This window comes from Psilocybe cubensis, chromosome 8 (assembly GCF_017499595.1).
Source record: "Psilocybe cubensis strain MGC-MH-2018 chromosome 8, whole genome shotgun sequence".
Taxonomy (NCBI): domain Eukaryota; kingdom Fungi; phylum Basidiomycota; class Agaricomycetes; order Agaricales; family Agrocybaceae; genus Psilocybe; species Psilocybe cubensis.
In genome coordinates this window covers 2,932,917-2,949,680 of record NC_063006.1, presented here as the reverse complement: position 1 = coordinate 2,949,680, position 16,764 = coordinate 2,932,917, and the positions used below count along the sequence as shown (strand labels likewise).

The 16,764-nt window shown below is 49.3% G+C and overlaps 5 protein-coding genes across 5 annotated transcripts; 1 reads left to right on the top strand and 4 right to left on the bottom strand.

Moving 5' to 3' along the window:
• Window positions 1–43: 43 nt before the first annotated feature.
• JR316_0009389 (uncharacterized protein) lies at window positions 44–928 on the bottom strand (the record flags this gene model as incomplete). Its single annotated transcript, XM_047895092.1, has 5 exons — window positions 44–109; window positions 166–390; window positions 440–502; window positions 564–845; window positions 911–928. 5 exons carry the CDS (start codon window positions 926–928, stop codon window positions 44–46), a joined length of 654 nt encoding a protein of 217 aa, XP_047746551.1.
• Window positions 929–1,396: 468 nt separating this feature from the next.
• JR316_0009388 (uncharacterized protein) lies at window positions 1,397–2,481 on the bottom strand (the record flags this gene model as incomplete). The annotated part of the gene is made up of 5 exons (XM_047895091.1): window positions 1,397–1,852; window positions 1,913–2,041; window positions 2,101–2,229; window positions 2,379–2,407; window positions 2,463–2,481. The coding sequence occupies 5 exons, from the start codon at window positions 2,479–2,481 to the stop codon at window positions 1,397–1,399; spliced, it is 762 nt and encodes a 253-aa protein (XP_047746550.1).
• A 933-nt stretch (window positions 2,482–3,414) lies between these two features.
• JR316_0009387 (uncharacterized protein) lies at window positions 3,415–4,940 on the bottom strand (the record flags this gene model as incomplete). Its single annotated transcript, XM_047895090.1, has 6 exons — window positions 3,415–3,897; window positions 3,956–4,087; window positions 4,154–4,282; window positions 4,346–4,467; window positions 4,522–4,749; window positions 4,802–4,940. The coding sequence occupies 6 exons, from the start codon at window positions 4,938–4,940 to the stop codon at window positions 3,415–3,417; spliced, it is 1,233 nt and encodes a 410-aa protein (XP_047746549.1).
• A 1,890-nt stretch (window positions 4,941–6,830) lies between these two features.
• Window positions 6,831–12,718, top strand: JR316_0009386 (uncharacterized protein; the record flags this gene model as incomplete). Its single annotated transcript, XM_047895089.1, has 4 exons — window positions 6,831–7,071; window positions 7,166–8,619; window positions 8,682–8,883; window positions 8,949–12,718. The coding sequence occupies 4 exons, from the start codon at window positions 6,831–6,833 to the stop codon at window positions 12,716–12,718; spliced, it is 5,667 nt and encodes a 1,888-aa protein (XP_047746548.1).
• Window positions 12,719–14,106: 1,388 nt separating this feature from the next.
• Window positions 14,107–15,697, bottom strand: JR316_0009385 (uncharacterized protein; the record flags this gene model as incomplete). The annotated part of the gene is made up of 6 exons (XM_047895088.1): window positions 14,107–14,574; window positions 14,647–14,775; window positions 14,831–14,959; window positions 15,018–15,145; window positions 15,220–15,447; window positions 15,505–15,697. 6 exons carry the CDS (start codon window positions 15,695–15,697, stop codon window positions 14,107–14,109), a joined length of 1,275 nt encoding a protein of 424 aa, XP_047746547.1.
• Between the last annotated feature and the right edge of the window lie 1,067 nt (window positions 15,698–16,764).

The following is a 16,764-nucleotide window of genomic DNA, read 5'->3' as shown; positions in this document are numbered from 1 at the left end:
CATATATCCCAATTGACCCGTAAATCCGTTGTAGATGGAGTGTTTAGTTGGTATAGGCAGCTATGGCATTCGCAAATGCGGAATCTACAGCAGTAGTGTGACAATCCATCTTTTACGAGCCGTCAACAATCATATGAATTGCAAGAAAATGCAACAACTCCTTACCTCAGGGAATGTAGCAAGAATGGTCGTTTCAAGATTCGAGTTGCTGGCGTTTAGGCCAATGAGATCACGCAATATGATTGCAGGAACACCTGCGACATCCGAGCTGGCAAAGGCCGATTTCTTGAGAATAATTTCTGACAAGGCGTCCGTTATAGGAGACACATATGATGTGATATTATTTAGCAGTGAAGTGACATCGTCGTCGTCAATGGGTAAGGGAAGGCTCTGCCGTAATGCGTTAGCTGACGTCGGCAGGCAGACAGCTGGAGTTAACCTTCAAATCTGCGGTTAACTGATTAAGTGAACTGATAAGGACTTCCGCGTCGGTGTGAACGTCCTGTTTATGATTTAGTACGTTGAAATATTAATAAAATCAAGCGTCTTGAAAATGACCAGACCAGAATGGTAATAACTGAAGGAGTGTCCGCCGAAAGCGCTATAATATCCTGGTCGTAGGTTGTAGCCACCGCTATGATGGTATTTATATCAGCCTGAACATCCGCGAGAGTCACGGAAGCCGCAAAGGGGAAGGCAATGAATGTGGACAGGGCCAGCAAGATTTTCATGAGGGGGAAGTCTTGAACCATCTGAGTCCGACTGGCTTTCTTTAATGCTTTTTCACATTGCAATCCTTGTCTTCTATTACCACAAGTATGCTTCTGGGAGCTCAGGAGGTATGACTTTGTATAGGCAGATTGTTACAGGTGCAATATTTTTATCGTAGAAAATTATTTTAGTTACTGACCAACAATTCTATGAGCATGATCCGGATGATGGTGGAGCTAATTTAGACTCTAGAGGTTGATGGGGTTCCTGGATTTCCCGGCCCATTGGTACGAGACGACCACGAAATATCAGACTGTGAGAAAGACGTGGAGAGAACTTGGTACCCCTATTCTTAAATCCGCGAGACCTGGGTTTGAAATCCTCGACAACGGACAATACACATCAAAGTATCATCCTATTGGGTAATTTCTCTCTCCCTCCGGGGCATTTATATTTGTTTTGTGACAAGTTTGACTAGAATATTAGGATAATTTGTTGACTAAATTTGGCCTGCCAACTCGACGCACTGTGATATTGACAGGGATTACTTGGTACATTAACTTTCAAGACATACTGGATGAGATGTCCGCGCAAAGTATGTTATATAGCGTGGTAAACGACGCAAATCTCGAGGAAATTGGTGATTAAGTCGATAGGTTATGTCAAATGACTTCCCCGGTTCCTCCTATTTATCCAGATTAGACTCGTTGCTCGAGCTATCACCCTCATTTCTACCACCTCCACCCCTTTCCGAGTCACTATAGACCTCCGAATCGTACTCTGTGTCACTATTGTCGTCATGGTCCCCAAAAGGTCTACCATAATGAAGCTCATGCACAATCTGAGCCAGCTCGTCTTCCCATCGTTTATTTTTTCTTGGACGACGAAAATCACTTCGTGGGCTCAAGCCCAGTTCGTCCTCCTTTTCCCTTATCATTCCGGGTGTCCATTGGGCATTTATATCACCCCCGTGGAAATTGACATAAATGCAGTTGACAAGTTGGGCACGGAGGAATATGTCCTCTGGTCCTGTGCGCTGTGCCTCGACGTCCGGGCTACGGAAATAAGCCTTCACGTTTAATCCCTTGAGAGTATGCCCTGCCGGGCCAATGTCTCGAAACATCACAAGCCGGTAATCTTCCTAAAAATTGAAGCGTACAAGTTAAAGTCGTTGGATAAGAAACATAAAAGGGTCACTGACATCTACGTCAATTCCAAAGGCTCCGTCCAAAAATGCATCCTCCAGATCTTTACGCAATGTGATCGCGTTGCCCGGCTTGGTTATTTCGGAATATCTTGTGTATTCTCTGTTTCCCCTGACATGATAAAGCTAGTTTACGATCGGTATCCGACTCAGCAAAGAGAGCTTCCGAAAAACAAATTGCTTACATGTTTCACGAAGAGGGGTGGAATCAGCCAAGCAACTGTCAGCGCGTCTGGATCAGCACATCCAGTTATGATACATCTCCCTTGTTCGCGTTTAAGAACAGATTTCGCAATGTCTTCGGGCACGTTGTACTAGCAGAACTAAGGGTTAGCGTCATGCGTCGGCCAAAAATACAACTTGCCAGATGCAACAGTTCTGGTTGGGGTGTATAGAGTAGATCATCGTATTTATCCGCGTTTTCAGTTTCATGCTTGACTAATTTGAAGGATTGGAGGGAAACCTTGCTCTTGAAAGGGTTGAACAGGCCATCTTAACGGTAAAATTCATTATTGAAATATACAATGTCAAGTAACGCCGTCGACACTTGCCGGAGAGAAGATCATAGCAGTAGTCTCCAGGAGGTAGCAGATCGGTTGACATTGCTGGAATGTTGGGACCACTTCGAGCCAGGGTATGGTTAAAGATCCTGTATGGCTTGACGTCGACTGGATAGAACTCAAATTCGGGACATTCTCCCTCATCATGAAGAAGGTTTGCCCAATTATGCAATGTTTTGCTAGTCACAGGCGTTATGTTGTTATTTAATCCTAAAATTATCTGTGAAGTAACACAATAGGGCATTGATGCATTAAACTGACCGCCGATGATTCGAGGATTTTGCAAAGTCCAGAAAAATGTGTTGCGATTATATGCTTTCGATCTTTTTGACAGCAGATGAGCAGGTGAGTATGCTTTCTTTTGCGATATCTCTTTCTGCGACATTTCTCGAATGGCGACTATAACAATTGTGTAACGGGACCAGTAGTCGACGAACGCTGTCGAGTATAGAGGATGATGATATGGCAAACCGTGAGAAAAAGGAAGCAAACGCGGAACAAGAGCCTCCTGATTAGCTAAACAAACCCTAACCCGAGAAACAATCAACAAGCCTCGTGTATTGCTCGTGTATGTCACTAGCCTTTCCGGTCATCGTTGGCAACCCCTTCGCTCCTTGCTATCCGAGCCTACGAACTTAGCAGGAAGACCTACTGGCATTTGTGATGCGGCAAGATTATACTAGAGCATACCAGGTACTGGCATAGCAAATTAATCGTTCTAGCCAGACATTCCGAGGTCTTCAAAAATCAATGTCAACCGAGCGGAGCTCGAAATAGCTAAGTCAGCCATGGCTGGGCATGAGCCTATATGAACTAATGAACTAATGAGCATTCAAGTAGAAAAATAAGGGGATAATAGAAAGATAGTAATTTTTGGTAAGTATTTATAATCTGTAGGATGAAGGACAAATTGACAATTCCCGTGGCGATCTATGGAGCCTATTCGGCGTCACTTTGAGAGACGTCCTCTGAATTAGGGCCCCTCTCCTCTCCTTCATATTCCTTTTCATTATCATCACTCTGGTCATCTTCGTCAGTTTCGCTAATCTGGTCAGAATCTGGATCTGTATCACTGTTATCTTCATGTGACCCAAACGGCCTTTCATAAAGCCTCTCATAAAGAATTCGGCTCAAGTCGTCTTTCCATAAGTCGTGGCTGCGAGAAATACGACGTCCTTCCTCATCCAAGCCGAGGTCAACTATTCTTTCTTCAACAACATTCCATGGATACCGGAAAAAAATGTCTCCGCCAAGGAAGTTGACGAAAAGGCAGTGTACGAAGTGAGCACGGAGGAATACATCGTGGGGCCCAGAAAATTGATCTTTCAGATCTCCACGGCGGAAATACGCCTGAATGTTTGCTCCCTTGAGTGACTGTGCTGCAGGTCCAAAATCTCGAAACAGAATAACTCGATAGTCATCCTGTAGAGAAATGTTAATTATTATTGTCCCATGCACGCCATATAAAACTGGTACTAACGTCGACGTCGACGCTGAAGTCGTTGTTGAAAAATGCATCTTTGAGATCCTCGTGAAGTGTGATTGCATTACTCTGGTTGGTGATTTGCTCAGGCTCGTCATATATCACATCATTTTCTTTGAGGTATTGAATCTATAAACCAGCATTGTGTGAAAGTGATTGTTAACGACCAGTAGGTGTCAGTAAATATTGCCGTACCGCATCCACGAACGAAGGAGGAATTATCCACACAACAGTTACTGAATCAACTTGTGATGCACCTGTAATCACACATCGACCATGGTCCCGCTCCATTACAAACTCCTGTATTTTACCGGGTACATCGAACTATTGAGATAATACCATTATCCACCTTCAATTTATTGAAAGTGACAATGAAATATGCCTCACCGTGCGTATTTGGTCTGACGTGAGCTTATTTAATGCACCCTCGGCTGCATTTTCCCCATCGAGTTTGCGCGTTTTAAAGGAATCTATATCTCGAACGGGTTCTATGGGATCAACGACTCTTTCTGCATATTGTTTATATCAATCCCGCCATTTACAAACAACGACATTTAACTAACCTGAAAAAACCTGGAAAGTATAATCACCAGGAGGAAGAATCTCTGTCGAGAATTCCGGGATGTTTGCTCCACTACGGGTTCGCAGAGTATTAAAGATTCCCGCACTAAACTTTTTTACCGTCACTGGATATATCTCAAATCGTGCCGTGCGGGATCCTTTGTAATCAAGAAGGGAAGCCCATGAATGCACAATTCTGCTGTTAATGGGCGTAACGTCATGATTCAACCCTATTATCAAATGTATGAGAGATGCTAATGACTGTGGACGGCGTTCACCCACCGCCAATGAGATGCTGTGTAGTTGAAGACCAAAAGAAAATGTTCCGCTTGTTTTCTATTGACTTCCGTGAAAGTGTGTGTTCAGGCTGGTATTCATTTTGAGCTTGATTTTCGATATGTGAAGCTGAGGTGTCTTGCATATTTCCGTGTTTTGGGTTATACAGCTAAAGACGGGGAAGCTAATCAGTCTTCACGGTTTGCAGGCCTATTTATTGTTCTGCTTTTATTATATAAATACATTCCTACAGACAACCATCATGCCGTTAGACCCTTTTGTATATGCTGCTATAATCATAATGGTCATCGGATCTAACTGATAAAATATCATGATTGGGCTGTGTGAAGGACATTTAACGTCAAGGTGACAACGATGATTGCCTAAGCATATAATATTAACACACTGACTACCTTGCTGAGTTATGCTGATGAAGTCTGTTTCTTGAGGCAGTCCCAGAACGCAAACCTGTCTGATTCTAGGAGTCGATTGTTAAAGGCACTTGTGACAAAAGTAGTGTTAAGAACTCACCCAGTATGTCGCATTAAAAGTCAATATGAGTATACACTATATGGCAAGTGTCATGTGTGGTGACAATATTTTCAAAATTTAAATTTCACTTAAGAACCGTATGGCCGTACAACCTAATACTTGTTTTCAGCTCATAAGGGCATTTGACAATTTTAAATGTAGTCCCATTTATTACTTTAGCAAAGCGAGAAGGAGATCATTCAAATATCCATGATCTTGGGAAAGTTAGACGGCGTATCTTCCGCATGAGAAACGCGTACCCGCCTTCGGGCCTTTCTAAATCTAACCTAAATAATAAATACGGCAGTGAAGTTCTTTCAAAGCCCAATAATGATCTATACACTCCTCAGAAGACAAGAGTCATAGACAAATACAGATGCCTAACACACAGTGGACCATGGAACTTCAACAGTCCCAGATCGAACATGTAACCAGAAATTGCTAGAAGAGAAAAACAAATGTATTCACAATTCACTTGTACATTTGTATATTGTATTTTTCCCCGAGAGATAGCACTAAATCTCAATTTTTAAATGTTGCGTACGAGGCATGCGGTATCAAAAGAATACTTCGAGTAATTTGCACAAGAACCTTATCATCAAAGTGGTTAGAGATGTGATGCATATGCACGATCTGCTGCCGAGGTGAATGTGTCGTTACTAGTAGAGAGATTGGGCAACGAGAGCATCAAGCGCCGCGAAAGGAAGAACACAACTGGCTGCCTGTGCGTACAAAGGACCAAACCGTACGTGTAAGTGGACTCATTGGGTATTATGAAGTCTAGGAGTGTGATAACTGACGTGCGATATGGGACAAAAGCGCTAATATACGCTTGTCCATCCATTACTTTCTTTTGCGTCGAGCTTTGAATGGATCGAGACGACAAAACAGTGAAAGAAGGTAAGAGCAACCAAGCCCTGATGCACCAAATGTCGAAATGCGAATAGAGTGTGGTACCGAGTTCTATTTTCTCGTCGTGGATGACATGCATGTGTATAACCCTTGAATTATCAATCCTACTTAAATGCACGGATAAATGTTCAAAATAGAAGTGTGATAAACACCCCTTCAATTAAGCCTGAATTAAGCCGTGTGTGCGGTTGGGAACTACGTACATAACATTCACTCCGTGGCAACAGAGATGACAGTAAAAATCATATACGCAGTCGAGTCTAGAGTTCATCCTTTGTGAATGTCATGAGAAAAAGGAAGCAAACGCGGAACAGGAGTCTCGTTGATCCTGATTACCTAAACAAACCCTAACCACAGAAACAATCAACAAGCCTCGTGTTTGTCACTAGTCCTTCCGGTCATCGTTGGCAACCTTTGCTCCTTGCTATCGACCACCACCCGCTCCGCCTCGCTTGGCCCCTGAGTACCCAAAAACCAACGCAGAGCAAAGCGAAAAAGCAACACATACAAACTAAGGAAAATCTACAACGAAGACGATAAAGACGACAGCGACAAAGAAGGTGGCCGCGACGATACACACCGACCCCCGGCCATGGCCCCATTCGCAGTCGCATCGACAGCCACACTGGCTTCTGTCTCTCAGCAGCAGCAGGAGCAACAGCCGCCACCGCCAGGCCTACAGGAGGCCACGAAGAACTCGACACTCGCGTGGCAGCGCGATCTCGAATCGCTGTTCCACCACGCCAAGGACCGCTTCCCTGACGTCGTCTGGGAGCTCGTAGGGAGCGAGGAGGAGGATAGCAGAATGCTAGAGGAGGTATGGGGTCACAAAGGTGTGTATTTATCCCGTATATATGCGGGTTTTGAGTGTATAATGCCGTCGTGCTTTTTTTTTGTGTGTTGTGTTGGGATGTTGTGATGGTGCAGCGATTGTATATGCGCGTGCACCGCCTAGCTTCCAGAATCGATATTTCACGTTTCGCCCGAACGGCGGCGCGCTATCGCCTGCGCCGTACTCATCGTCGCCGTCATACCCCATCGGCGACTCGGCGCTTTCTCTAGGCCTCGAGTCATCCATCAACCTCGCGCTCGAACGGCGTTCGCCATCACCTTCTGCTTCCACGTCCCTTGCACACCATAATAACCACAGCAGCTATACCACGACGCAGACACCCGGCAGCAACACGACACTGCTGCGCCTGACGACCAACATTAACCCGTCGCTCTTCTCAGATGAGCTGGAGTACCTGTACACAGGCAAAGGCTTCGGTGAGGCATTCGAGTTTCTCTTCGACACCGCCGACTCGCGCGAGACGCCGCGTCCAGCACCCGGCACGCTCTCCGCGGACGGGCTGAGCCCCGACGATCCCGAATCCCTGCGCATCGACAAGCTCCGCAAGGACCTCGTGTTCATGTGGCGCTCGCGATTGTACTCCGATGTGCGGATCGCGCTCACGGGCAACTTTGGCGGCTCGCACAGCGCGCAGGGCGAAAACACCACCGCGATCTTCTCGTCGCACCGCTTCATCCTCGTCTCGCGCTCGCCGTACTTCCACACCGCGCTCATTGGCTGGCCGCTTGCGAAAGCGGTTGCTAGTGGGGGTGGCGAACCTCCAACGCTCACGCTGCCGTCGCCGCCGTTCACGCCTGCGTCGTTGCACTTTACACTGGGGTTTATATACACCGGCACACTCATCTTCTCGCATCGGTCGTACGACCTCGCTACCGCGCTCTCCCTCCTGCAATCGGCGATGTACCTCTCGCTCCCGACGCTGCATGATGAGGTGCAGGCGCGCATTGTACAAGAGATGTGTCATGGGCTGTTCCACGCGTTTATACCGTTTGCGGCGTACGAGGCGCTTACGCAGGGAAGATGGGGGACGGGCGGGTGTCGGTGCAGGCAGTGCGCTAGGAGAGCGCCGCGCGTGCTCGAATTCGCTGTACGCGAGGATGTGCGGAACACGTGTCTGGAGAGGGGCGCGCGGCGGGCGTTGGTGGGTATGTTCGGCGAAGGGTGGTGCACGGCAGAGTTCGGGAACATGATGCCGCCGAAACTGCGCGAGTCGCTCTTGCGCGGCCTGGCGAAGCGGACGACGCCGGAGAACGCGTTCCCGCTGCTCTTTGCGGCTGAGCATGCGCTGAGGAAGATTGGGAGTGTGATTGAGCCCTGGGCGGATGTGGTGAGGGAGATGCTGCTTGCGGGACGTAAGGGCGTGGATGAGGTGCTGGCGAGGGAGAGCGAGCGGTGTTTTGAGGCGGAGGAGTGGATGGAGATTATGCAGAGCGGGGGAGTGCGCTTTGAGGATGGCGAGCGTGTTGAGTGGGCGATGGCGGCTGTTTTGAGAGGTGTGAAGGAGCCGTATGCTGCAGCGCTGTATCAGGTGCGTTGTTTGCTGTATCATGTAATAGGTAGGTTTATTGATTTTTTTTTCGCGCTGGAAAGACGCTCGTCTCGTCCATCCTTCTGCGCCCGCATCCGACGGATGTGACGGCGCCCATGCTGCCCGTGACGTCCCACGTACATGTGCAGGTCGAGCAGACGCGCGTCGAGTTGCTGCGATGGATAGGAAAGCACTGGCTTGAAGTGCGCATGGAGAAAGGGTTTGATGTGCTTGAAGGATGGGCGTTGAAGGAGATCAGCGATCGTGAGTTTTCTCTCTATCTCCTTTCATTTCATCTATTCAATTCACAACATAATCTGTGTAACTAGACATCGAAGTACCCATCGACGACCTTCTCTCACCGCCATCGTACACATCCAACAAGGGTCTCTCGCCCTCCCCCTCTTCGCCCTCACTCTCCGGGTCGATGACAGGCTCGCCATCGAACCTCAAACGCGCCGGTGCACATGCGAAAGCGGGACAGCGCCACGGGCACCACGGGCACCACCACCTCCGCCCGATATCGAACCACCCGCACACGTCCAAGGTGGACGCGGAGAGCGACGCGGCGAGCAGTATGCGCGTCAGCGTGCTCAGTCGGAGTGTTGCGGGGAGTGTATCTGGGTCCGGGTCTAGAGCCGGTGCGGGCGGGGGAGTAGGGAGCAGTAGTCGAGGGAGTGTGGCGTCGTCTGTGCGTTCCGGGCGCGAGAGGGACAGGGAGAGGGAGGAGGAGAGGGGATCGATGCTCTCGCCTTCGAGGAGCAACGCGAGTGTGCGGAGTAGTGCTGCTAGCACGCATTCTGTTGCGAGCTTTGCGAGTGCCAGTACGATTTCGGCGCCGAGGCAGGGAGGCGGTTCTGGGACTGTTACCCGTGCGAAGAGGGCTGGGGCTGGGGCTGGGACTGGTAATGGGGAGAAAATGTCCCCGGCGAAAAGGATTGCGTCTGAGGTGCGTGCTGCACATGCTGGTGCTGGTGTTGGTGTGCGCCGGACGCCGGAGAAAGACAAGGAGAGGGAGAGGGAGAGGGAGAGGCCGGATTCGAAGCTTACACCGTCGATTGTGGAACCTGATGGTGTAGGTGCGGATAGCGATATATATCTCACGGATGAGTACGCTGAAAACGACGGTGATGGTGGTGAAGGTGAAGGTGATGAGCAGAGTGTGTTGGAGGGTGAGGATGATAGGGAGAGGGAGAGTGTGTTGGATCAGGAGGAGGAAGATGGTGGTGAGGGCGAGGAGGATGAGGATGAAGATGATACGGTCAGCTTTAGAACGGGTACGGAGATGGAGCAGGAGAACGAGGAAGGCCAGGAGCAGGAACACGAACACGAACAGGAGCAGGAGCAAGACGACACGCAGAGTCTAGCGAGCGCCAGCGCCAGCGACGTCCCCTCCGTATACCACACCCCGCGCGCAAGCACCGCACCCACAGCGCGCGCGCAGGCTCCCGCGTCTTCTGCTGCCACGCGCTCTGCGGCTGGGGTGAAAACGGTGATATCCAAACCGCGCTCGCTTGCTCCGTCTGTTCAATCTTCTGCTCAGCGGTCGGTATCAGGATCAGTGCGCAAGACGGTCGTATCGGGCTCGACGTCGTCTGTTAGGACATCGCAGTACACGAGCGCCGCGTCCGCGTCGAGGCCCAGTTCAAGGGGCAGCTCGTATAGTGTCACATCACCGCGCACACCGCGGGTGTCGACGACGCGTGCGTCGCCTACTACTGCTACGTTCGGTGGTGCAGGGAAACCGACGTCGAGGCCTGTGTCGAGGGTGTCTACGCGCTCTGTGTCAGGTGGGAATGGGAATGCGGGGGCGGGAAAGGGGAAAGGTGCGAATAGACCTGTGTCGACGGCGTCTACGGCGACTGCTACGGAAACGGACACGGGGAGCGCGAGCACGTATCGCACCGCGCCTGCTTCTGGGTCGGGGTCAGGTAGTACTGCTGGGTTGGCGGTGCGCACGCGCCGGACGTCGGCGACGAGTACGGCTAGCGTGCGTACGGCTGGAGGAGGAGGAGGGAGGTCTGCGACGGGATCGCCGGTGCAGATGCGGGCGCGGCGGGTGTCGGGTGCGAGTGTGAGTTCTGTGGCGAGTAATGCGAGTAGTGTGCGTGCTGGTGCTGGCGCCCCTGGTGCGACTAGGAGAACGCGTAGCGGTGCGGCTGCGGGGGCGGGGGCGGGTGGTACGCCGACGAAGCGCCAGGCGCAGGCGCAGGGTGTGTTGGATCCGAGCAGGTTGAGTCCTGCTGTTGCTGTTGCTGTTGGAGTTGGGAGGGCGAAAAGTGCTGGGGCGCAGATTCAGACGGCGTCTTCGGGACCTGGGTCTGGGTCTGTGGATGCTAAAGACAAGGAAAAGGAGAAGGTTATGGTGAAGAAGTTGAGTGTGGGTGCGGCGGGTGTGGGTGCTACGGCTGCGGCGCGGAGGTTGGCGCATCAGAAGTCTGGGGAGAGTATGCGGAGGCCTGGGGTTGGTGGGAAGGTGAAGGTGAAGGATAAGGACAAGGAATTGGAATTGGAAAATAGGGAGAAGGAGAAGGATATGGTGAAGGACAATGTTCCTTCGTCGCCTGCTCCGTCTGTGCCGCCTGCGTTGCCTGATAAAGAGAAGGAGAAGGAGAAAGAGAAAGGTGCAGGTGAGAGTGAGAATGGGGATGTAGAGTCTGTTATCCCGCAACCTACAACAACTACCACCACCACCGAGGACGCACCACTCTCGTCGCTCCCTGAAAATACATCCAGCACAATTACGATCAAACCGAGAGCTAAAGTTCATTCGGACGATGGGAGTGTTAGTAGTAGTAGCAGCGGTGGGACAGGGACAGGGACAGGGTCGGGTAACGAGCATAAAAAGACGAGCAGCTCGGCGTCGAGCTCGAGTGTTGCGACGCTTCGTAGGAAGGGATCGAGCGATACGATCCGCACGGTCAAGTCGTCTGGACTTTCGTCGGTCGTTTCGGGTGCTCCTTCGTCTGAGAAGGATAGGGAGAAGGAGAAGGATGTGGATGTGGATGAAGGTAGGCCACGCTCGAAGGAGATGCAGCTGCAGGCGAAGGGGTTGCCGACTTCACCACCGCTCCCGCCGCTCCCTCTCTCTGTCGACTCGCCAAGACCCAAGGCGTCGCCTTTGTTACCGTCTTCGATGCCAGTTTCTTCTTCACTCACGCATCCACCGTCTACATCGTCCCTTTCACATCCACCATCCTCTTCTTCTCCCTCCCCTTCCCCACACGCACACGCACACGCACACTCACAACCACAACCACAACCACAACCACACTCACCATCACCGCTACACCCAACCAAAAAATCATCAACGCTCACCAATACCACCAACACCACCGCCTCCCTCAACAAACCGCTCTCATCCATCGACGCCCTCCTAGCATCCGACGTGCCCACAGGCGCAACACTCGAGATCGGCATCCCGTGCATCATCTCGTCGAAGCGGAAAAGGTTTAAAGCGTATGCGAGGTATATTGGCGAGGTGGTGGGGGAGAAGGGGGAGTGGGTTGGTGTGGAGGTGCCGGTGCCTGCGGGAGGTGTGGGTGGGAGTGGGGATGGGTGGGGGGATGGCTCTGGGTTTGGGATTCCGGGGAGTGGGTTTAGCACCCACAGCGGACACGGACACGGACACGGACACGGACATGGGCAGGGGAGCGGTGTACTGGATAAAACGGGTGTTGTGGATGATAGACAGTGGAACGACGGGTCGTGGGGCGGAATCCGATATTTCGAGATTGGGGGTATGCTCTCTGGCTCCGAATTCGACTCTGGGAATCCCACTTGGTACAGCGGCGGCGGCACAGACGATCGTGCTGCGCGTCGTAGGCGACTAGATGCGTCCAGCGGCTCTGCCATGACTGCCTGGGGCACAGCCAGCACCGGCACCGGTGCGCTGAGAGGGGACCGCGATCCGAAGATGCAGGGATTACTGAAGAGGGAAGGCGATCAGCTGAGTATTGCCTCGGAGAGGATGAAGAGGGTGCGGAGTGTGAGTCCGGCTGTTTCGGAGATGTCGGGGTCGGGGGCGGAGTCGAGGGGGTTGTTTGTGAGGCCGCAGCAGGTGCTGTATGTTGTGGATGCTGTTGGTGCGGATTTGTGAGGGTGGGATGTGTGGGGGTTGGGCGTTGGGCGTTGGGCGTTGGGTCACTTTGAGGGAGGGAGGGAGAAAGGGTTTGGGTGTGTTGTGCTTTTTTCGTTCGTTGATTTCTTCCGTTTGTCGGTTGTCGTTTGTCGTTCACAAGTTGTTTTCCTCCTTTTGTTTGATTCTGGATTATGTGTGGTGTAGATTTCTTTCTTCTCTTCCCATCCTGTTCCTACTTCTGATTCTGTTACACTTTGTCGTTGCATTTGTTTCGGTTCTAATTAGCTGATCGATCTTCTTTTGATGTATTCGAGTTCGAGTTCAAGTTTGAGTGTTGTTGTTTGAATTTTTGGATTTTTTTTTCGTCGTTTTGCAATGCGTTATTCAAATTTTCAAATTTTCTTTCGAATGTGGTACCTTTCCCTTCGTCTCTGTTTCTCTGTTTCTCTGTTTCTCTCACAATCCGTCTGTCTCTCTCCGATTTCTAATTTCTGACTTTTGATTCTATTTTCCTTGTGAGTCTGGTTCTGTTCACGATGCATGATGTTTCCGTTTCTCGGTTTTTGTTCTGCCTGGCTTTATGATTTTTTCTCTTTTTTTGTTTGGTATACCACAATCCCACATACCGTAATCTGCAATCTACACTCTGCAACCCTGCAATTCACAATCCGTAATCATGACCTCACTCTCCGATTTTCTCTTTCCTGCTGTGTTATACTGTCGTGTTTGTTTTCATTATTCTTTGACGATACTGTCTCTCTCCTCTCAGTCGAGTCTTTGTCTCTTGTCTTTGTCTTTGTCTCTTACTTCTATCTCTTGTCTTTTTATCTCCCATCGAAGTCTTATTATATTCTCCGCTCACCGCTCGACACTCGTTTTTTATTGGTGATTTTACTACGTACTACGTACTAGATACTACTACTATTGTTGACTTTCTTTTCGTTTTAGTTAATACTCCTACCCCGCTTATTCGTACTCCACTGCCGATGGCTTACTCGCTCCCTCACTCGCTCGCTCGGTTGCTTATTTTTGTTTTAATTGGTATATATAGCTATAGATACGTACGTACAACTACAAAGTATGAGGTATGAGGTTTGATGCACGAGGTATGAGGTATGAGGCACGAGGCACGAGGTAAAGTAGCAAGTAGCACTAGCAAGTATAACTATAAGCCTGAGTACACCAGACACACTCGTTTAATTCCCACTTTTTTAACACAATCTTTTAGACTTTGGGGATCTGCATTGTGTCGTTGTGTCGTGAGACTTGTTTGACGAGTTGAATGTGGATTTGCTGCTTTTGCTTTTTGAAGTGTTGCCAATGCGTGTGGTTACAATTATTCACCTCTTAAAAATGGCGTCAAAATGATCTTTTTATTGACTACGTCGACGTATATACCTTACTGTTTACTTTGAATCTCTGACATTGGTATTACCTAGATCACCCTCATCTTCATAGTTCCCGCTACACCCAATTACAAGCTCCTCGTCCAAATCCGACTCGTACTCAAACTCCGTATCGCTGTTGTCCGAGTCAGGCCCAAACGGCCTTTGATAGTAATGCTCATATATCAACTGGCTCAATTCATCACCCCACAGCCTACTCCTCCGGGAAACACGCGATTCGCCGGGATAGAACCCCAGAAGCTTTTCTCGTTCTTCTACGATGTGCGTTGGGTACTGGGTCACGATGTCGCCGCCTTGGAAGTTTATGTAGAGGCAGTTGACGAAGTGCGCGCGGAGGAATATGTCCTTGGGTCCGACTTTGAATTGGGCTTTGACGCCTGGGTGATGGAAGTAGGCTTGGATATTGGGTCCGATGAGTGGTTGTGCCGCTGGTCCGAAGTTTTTGAGTACCACGATGCGATAGTCGTCCTGAAAGTGGATGCATGTCATTTCATGCTGATTAGTTTTCTAGCTTAGGAAAACAAGTAGCGGGATACTGACATCTACGTCAACGCCAAAAGCCCCGTCAAGGAAAGCATCCGCCAAGTCCTTGCGAAGCGTAAATGCATTGTCGGACTTGTAAAGCTCCGTGGTTGATTTGTATACACCACCACCATCGACATACCTCATCTAAATTTTCGAGAATCAGCCCATAGAACTTTTGACAATGGAGGATTGCACTCACAGCAAACGGTAAAGGAGGTGGAATCGCCCATACAACAGTGATTTCATCATCTCCCGCAGTGCCGGAAATGAGACACCGTCCGCCGTCACGTTCGATGACCTCCTTCTGAATATCGTCTGGGACGTCAAACTGTCGCGAAAATGTCATTTCTATGAGTCTATTTTATTGAATGAATATAAAATCTCACCATGTACATCATTTCAGGAGCCACAGGCCGAAGCAGCCAGGATTTCTCTTTTGGCAATGTCGATTGATATTTGATTTGTTTGAAAGATAGTATGTTACTCGTAGGAGCTATAGGATCGATTTTCGTATCTGCCTCATCGAAAAATTACACAGTCTGCAAAACAAACACAATAATATACGAAACGACGAAAGGAGGTGCTCACTTGCAAAAACTTGAAAGTCGTAGTCTCCAGGGGGCAGCGGCTCAGTCGACATTTCCGGGACATTCTCCCCGCTCCGATATCGCTCGTAGTAGAATAGTCCAATTGGAACTTTGGTGATCTGCACGGGATATATCTCGAACCTGACACGGCGGTCGTTGGTGGTATCAAGAAGAGTGGCCCACGTGTGTAGAATTTTGCTGTTGACTGGCGTGACGTTGTGGTTCAGCCCTGAGAATACCATTAGCGCGAACATACAAGACCATGAGTACGAGCCCTCTAACTTACCGCCGATGAGTCGCTGACTGGTTGGTGCCCAGAAAAACGTGTCTTTTCCGAGTGTCTTCGATACTTTTGAGAGTACGTGTTGTGGCTGGTATTGATCCTCGTTAGGGAGTTGATTTTCATCTTCTGGCATAGCAGGCTCTTGTGTGTGTTTACTGCCGACGCTGGCTGGGGTGCTCGGTAGGGCGATGGACATTGGAGATGGACGATTATCGGCACTATTCATTATATTGGTGATCATCAAATTCTCACAATTCACTTACTACTAGTATCAGTACTAGGACTAAAATATCCTTGCCGGTACTACAAAATTGAAAAAATGGGTACGAGACTAAGTTTTTACTTATGGCCGAGCATTCGGAGTTCGAATATATAGCTCACAATCACACTCCGAGCCGCGCGGCATCATCAGACAGGTATTATAACTGTGGGAATGTGAGGAACATGATAGCCTTGCTCACCGTACGTAAAGCCATCGATTTATCTGCCTTTTCTCAGCGATTCGTTAGGCGCAAAAGATCAAATGTCGGATTCGGAGAAAAACAAACCTGAAAGTGGAAAGCATGATGAGGAAAATGCAGATGCACGCGTATCTAGTAAGCTTAGTTCCGAGAAAGTACACGTTAAGTCCATGTAAAAACATACGTCTCATTACGAAAGTCAAATATTTAACCACACTTCCAAAGGCAGACGCAGTCTTGATTTACACCGTCAGACCAGAAGAAGTGGTCAAGGTAAGCAATATCCCCCAATTACAAATTCTAGGAAATACTTGACAAGTTCAATAGTTTGACGTACCCAACGATGTCCAGAAGCATGTTCTGCAAAGAGATCACGGTCAATGTGTAGTTACTGGCGTTTCGGGAAACGACGTAGTTTCTGTCGTATGGGCAGTTCCACCTCCATTAATTTATGCGGTAAGGGATCTTGTTTGTCATTCTTCGACCTTGGGTACTAATTCCGTATAACAAGATGAATTATGTGGAAGGCGGAAGCGCGTACAGCGCAATGGGGGAACTCTACAAATCAATTAATGCTATCACGCTTCGCAAGGAAAGACTTTAACTTGATCAATCAGACGCGGGTAAGCGTCGAATTTGCATTGAATAGCCCATAGTTGGTGGGAGGTAAGAGAAAAGGCACGGTGATTCCGCAAAGCCAAGACCCGACGAGCACGCACAAGCAAACAAACAAACACGGCGATGCCATCACATAGATAAGGTAGTAGTAATTTTTTGTTACTAAGATAATTTCATTGTCCTC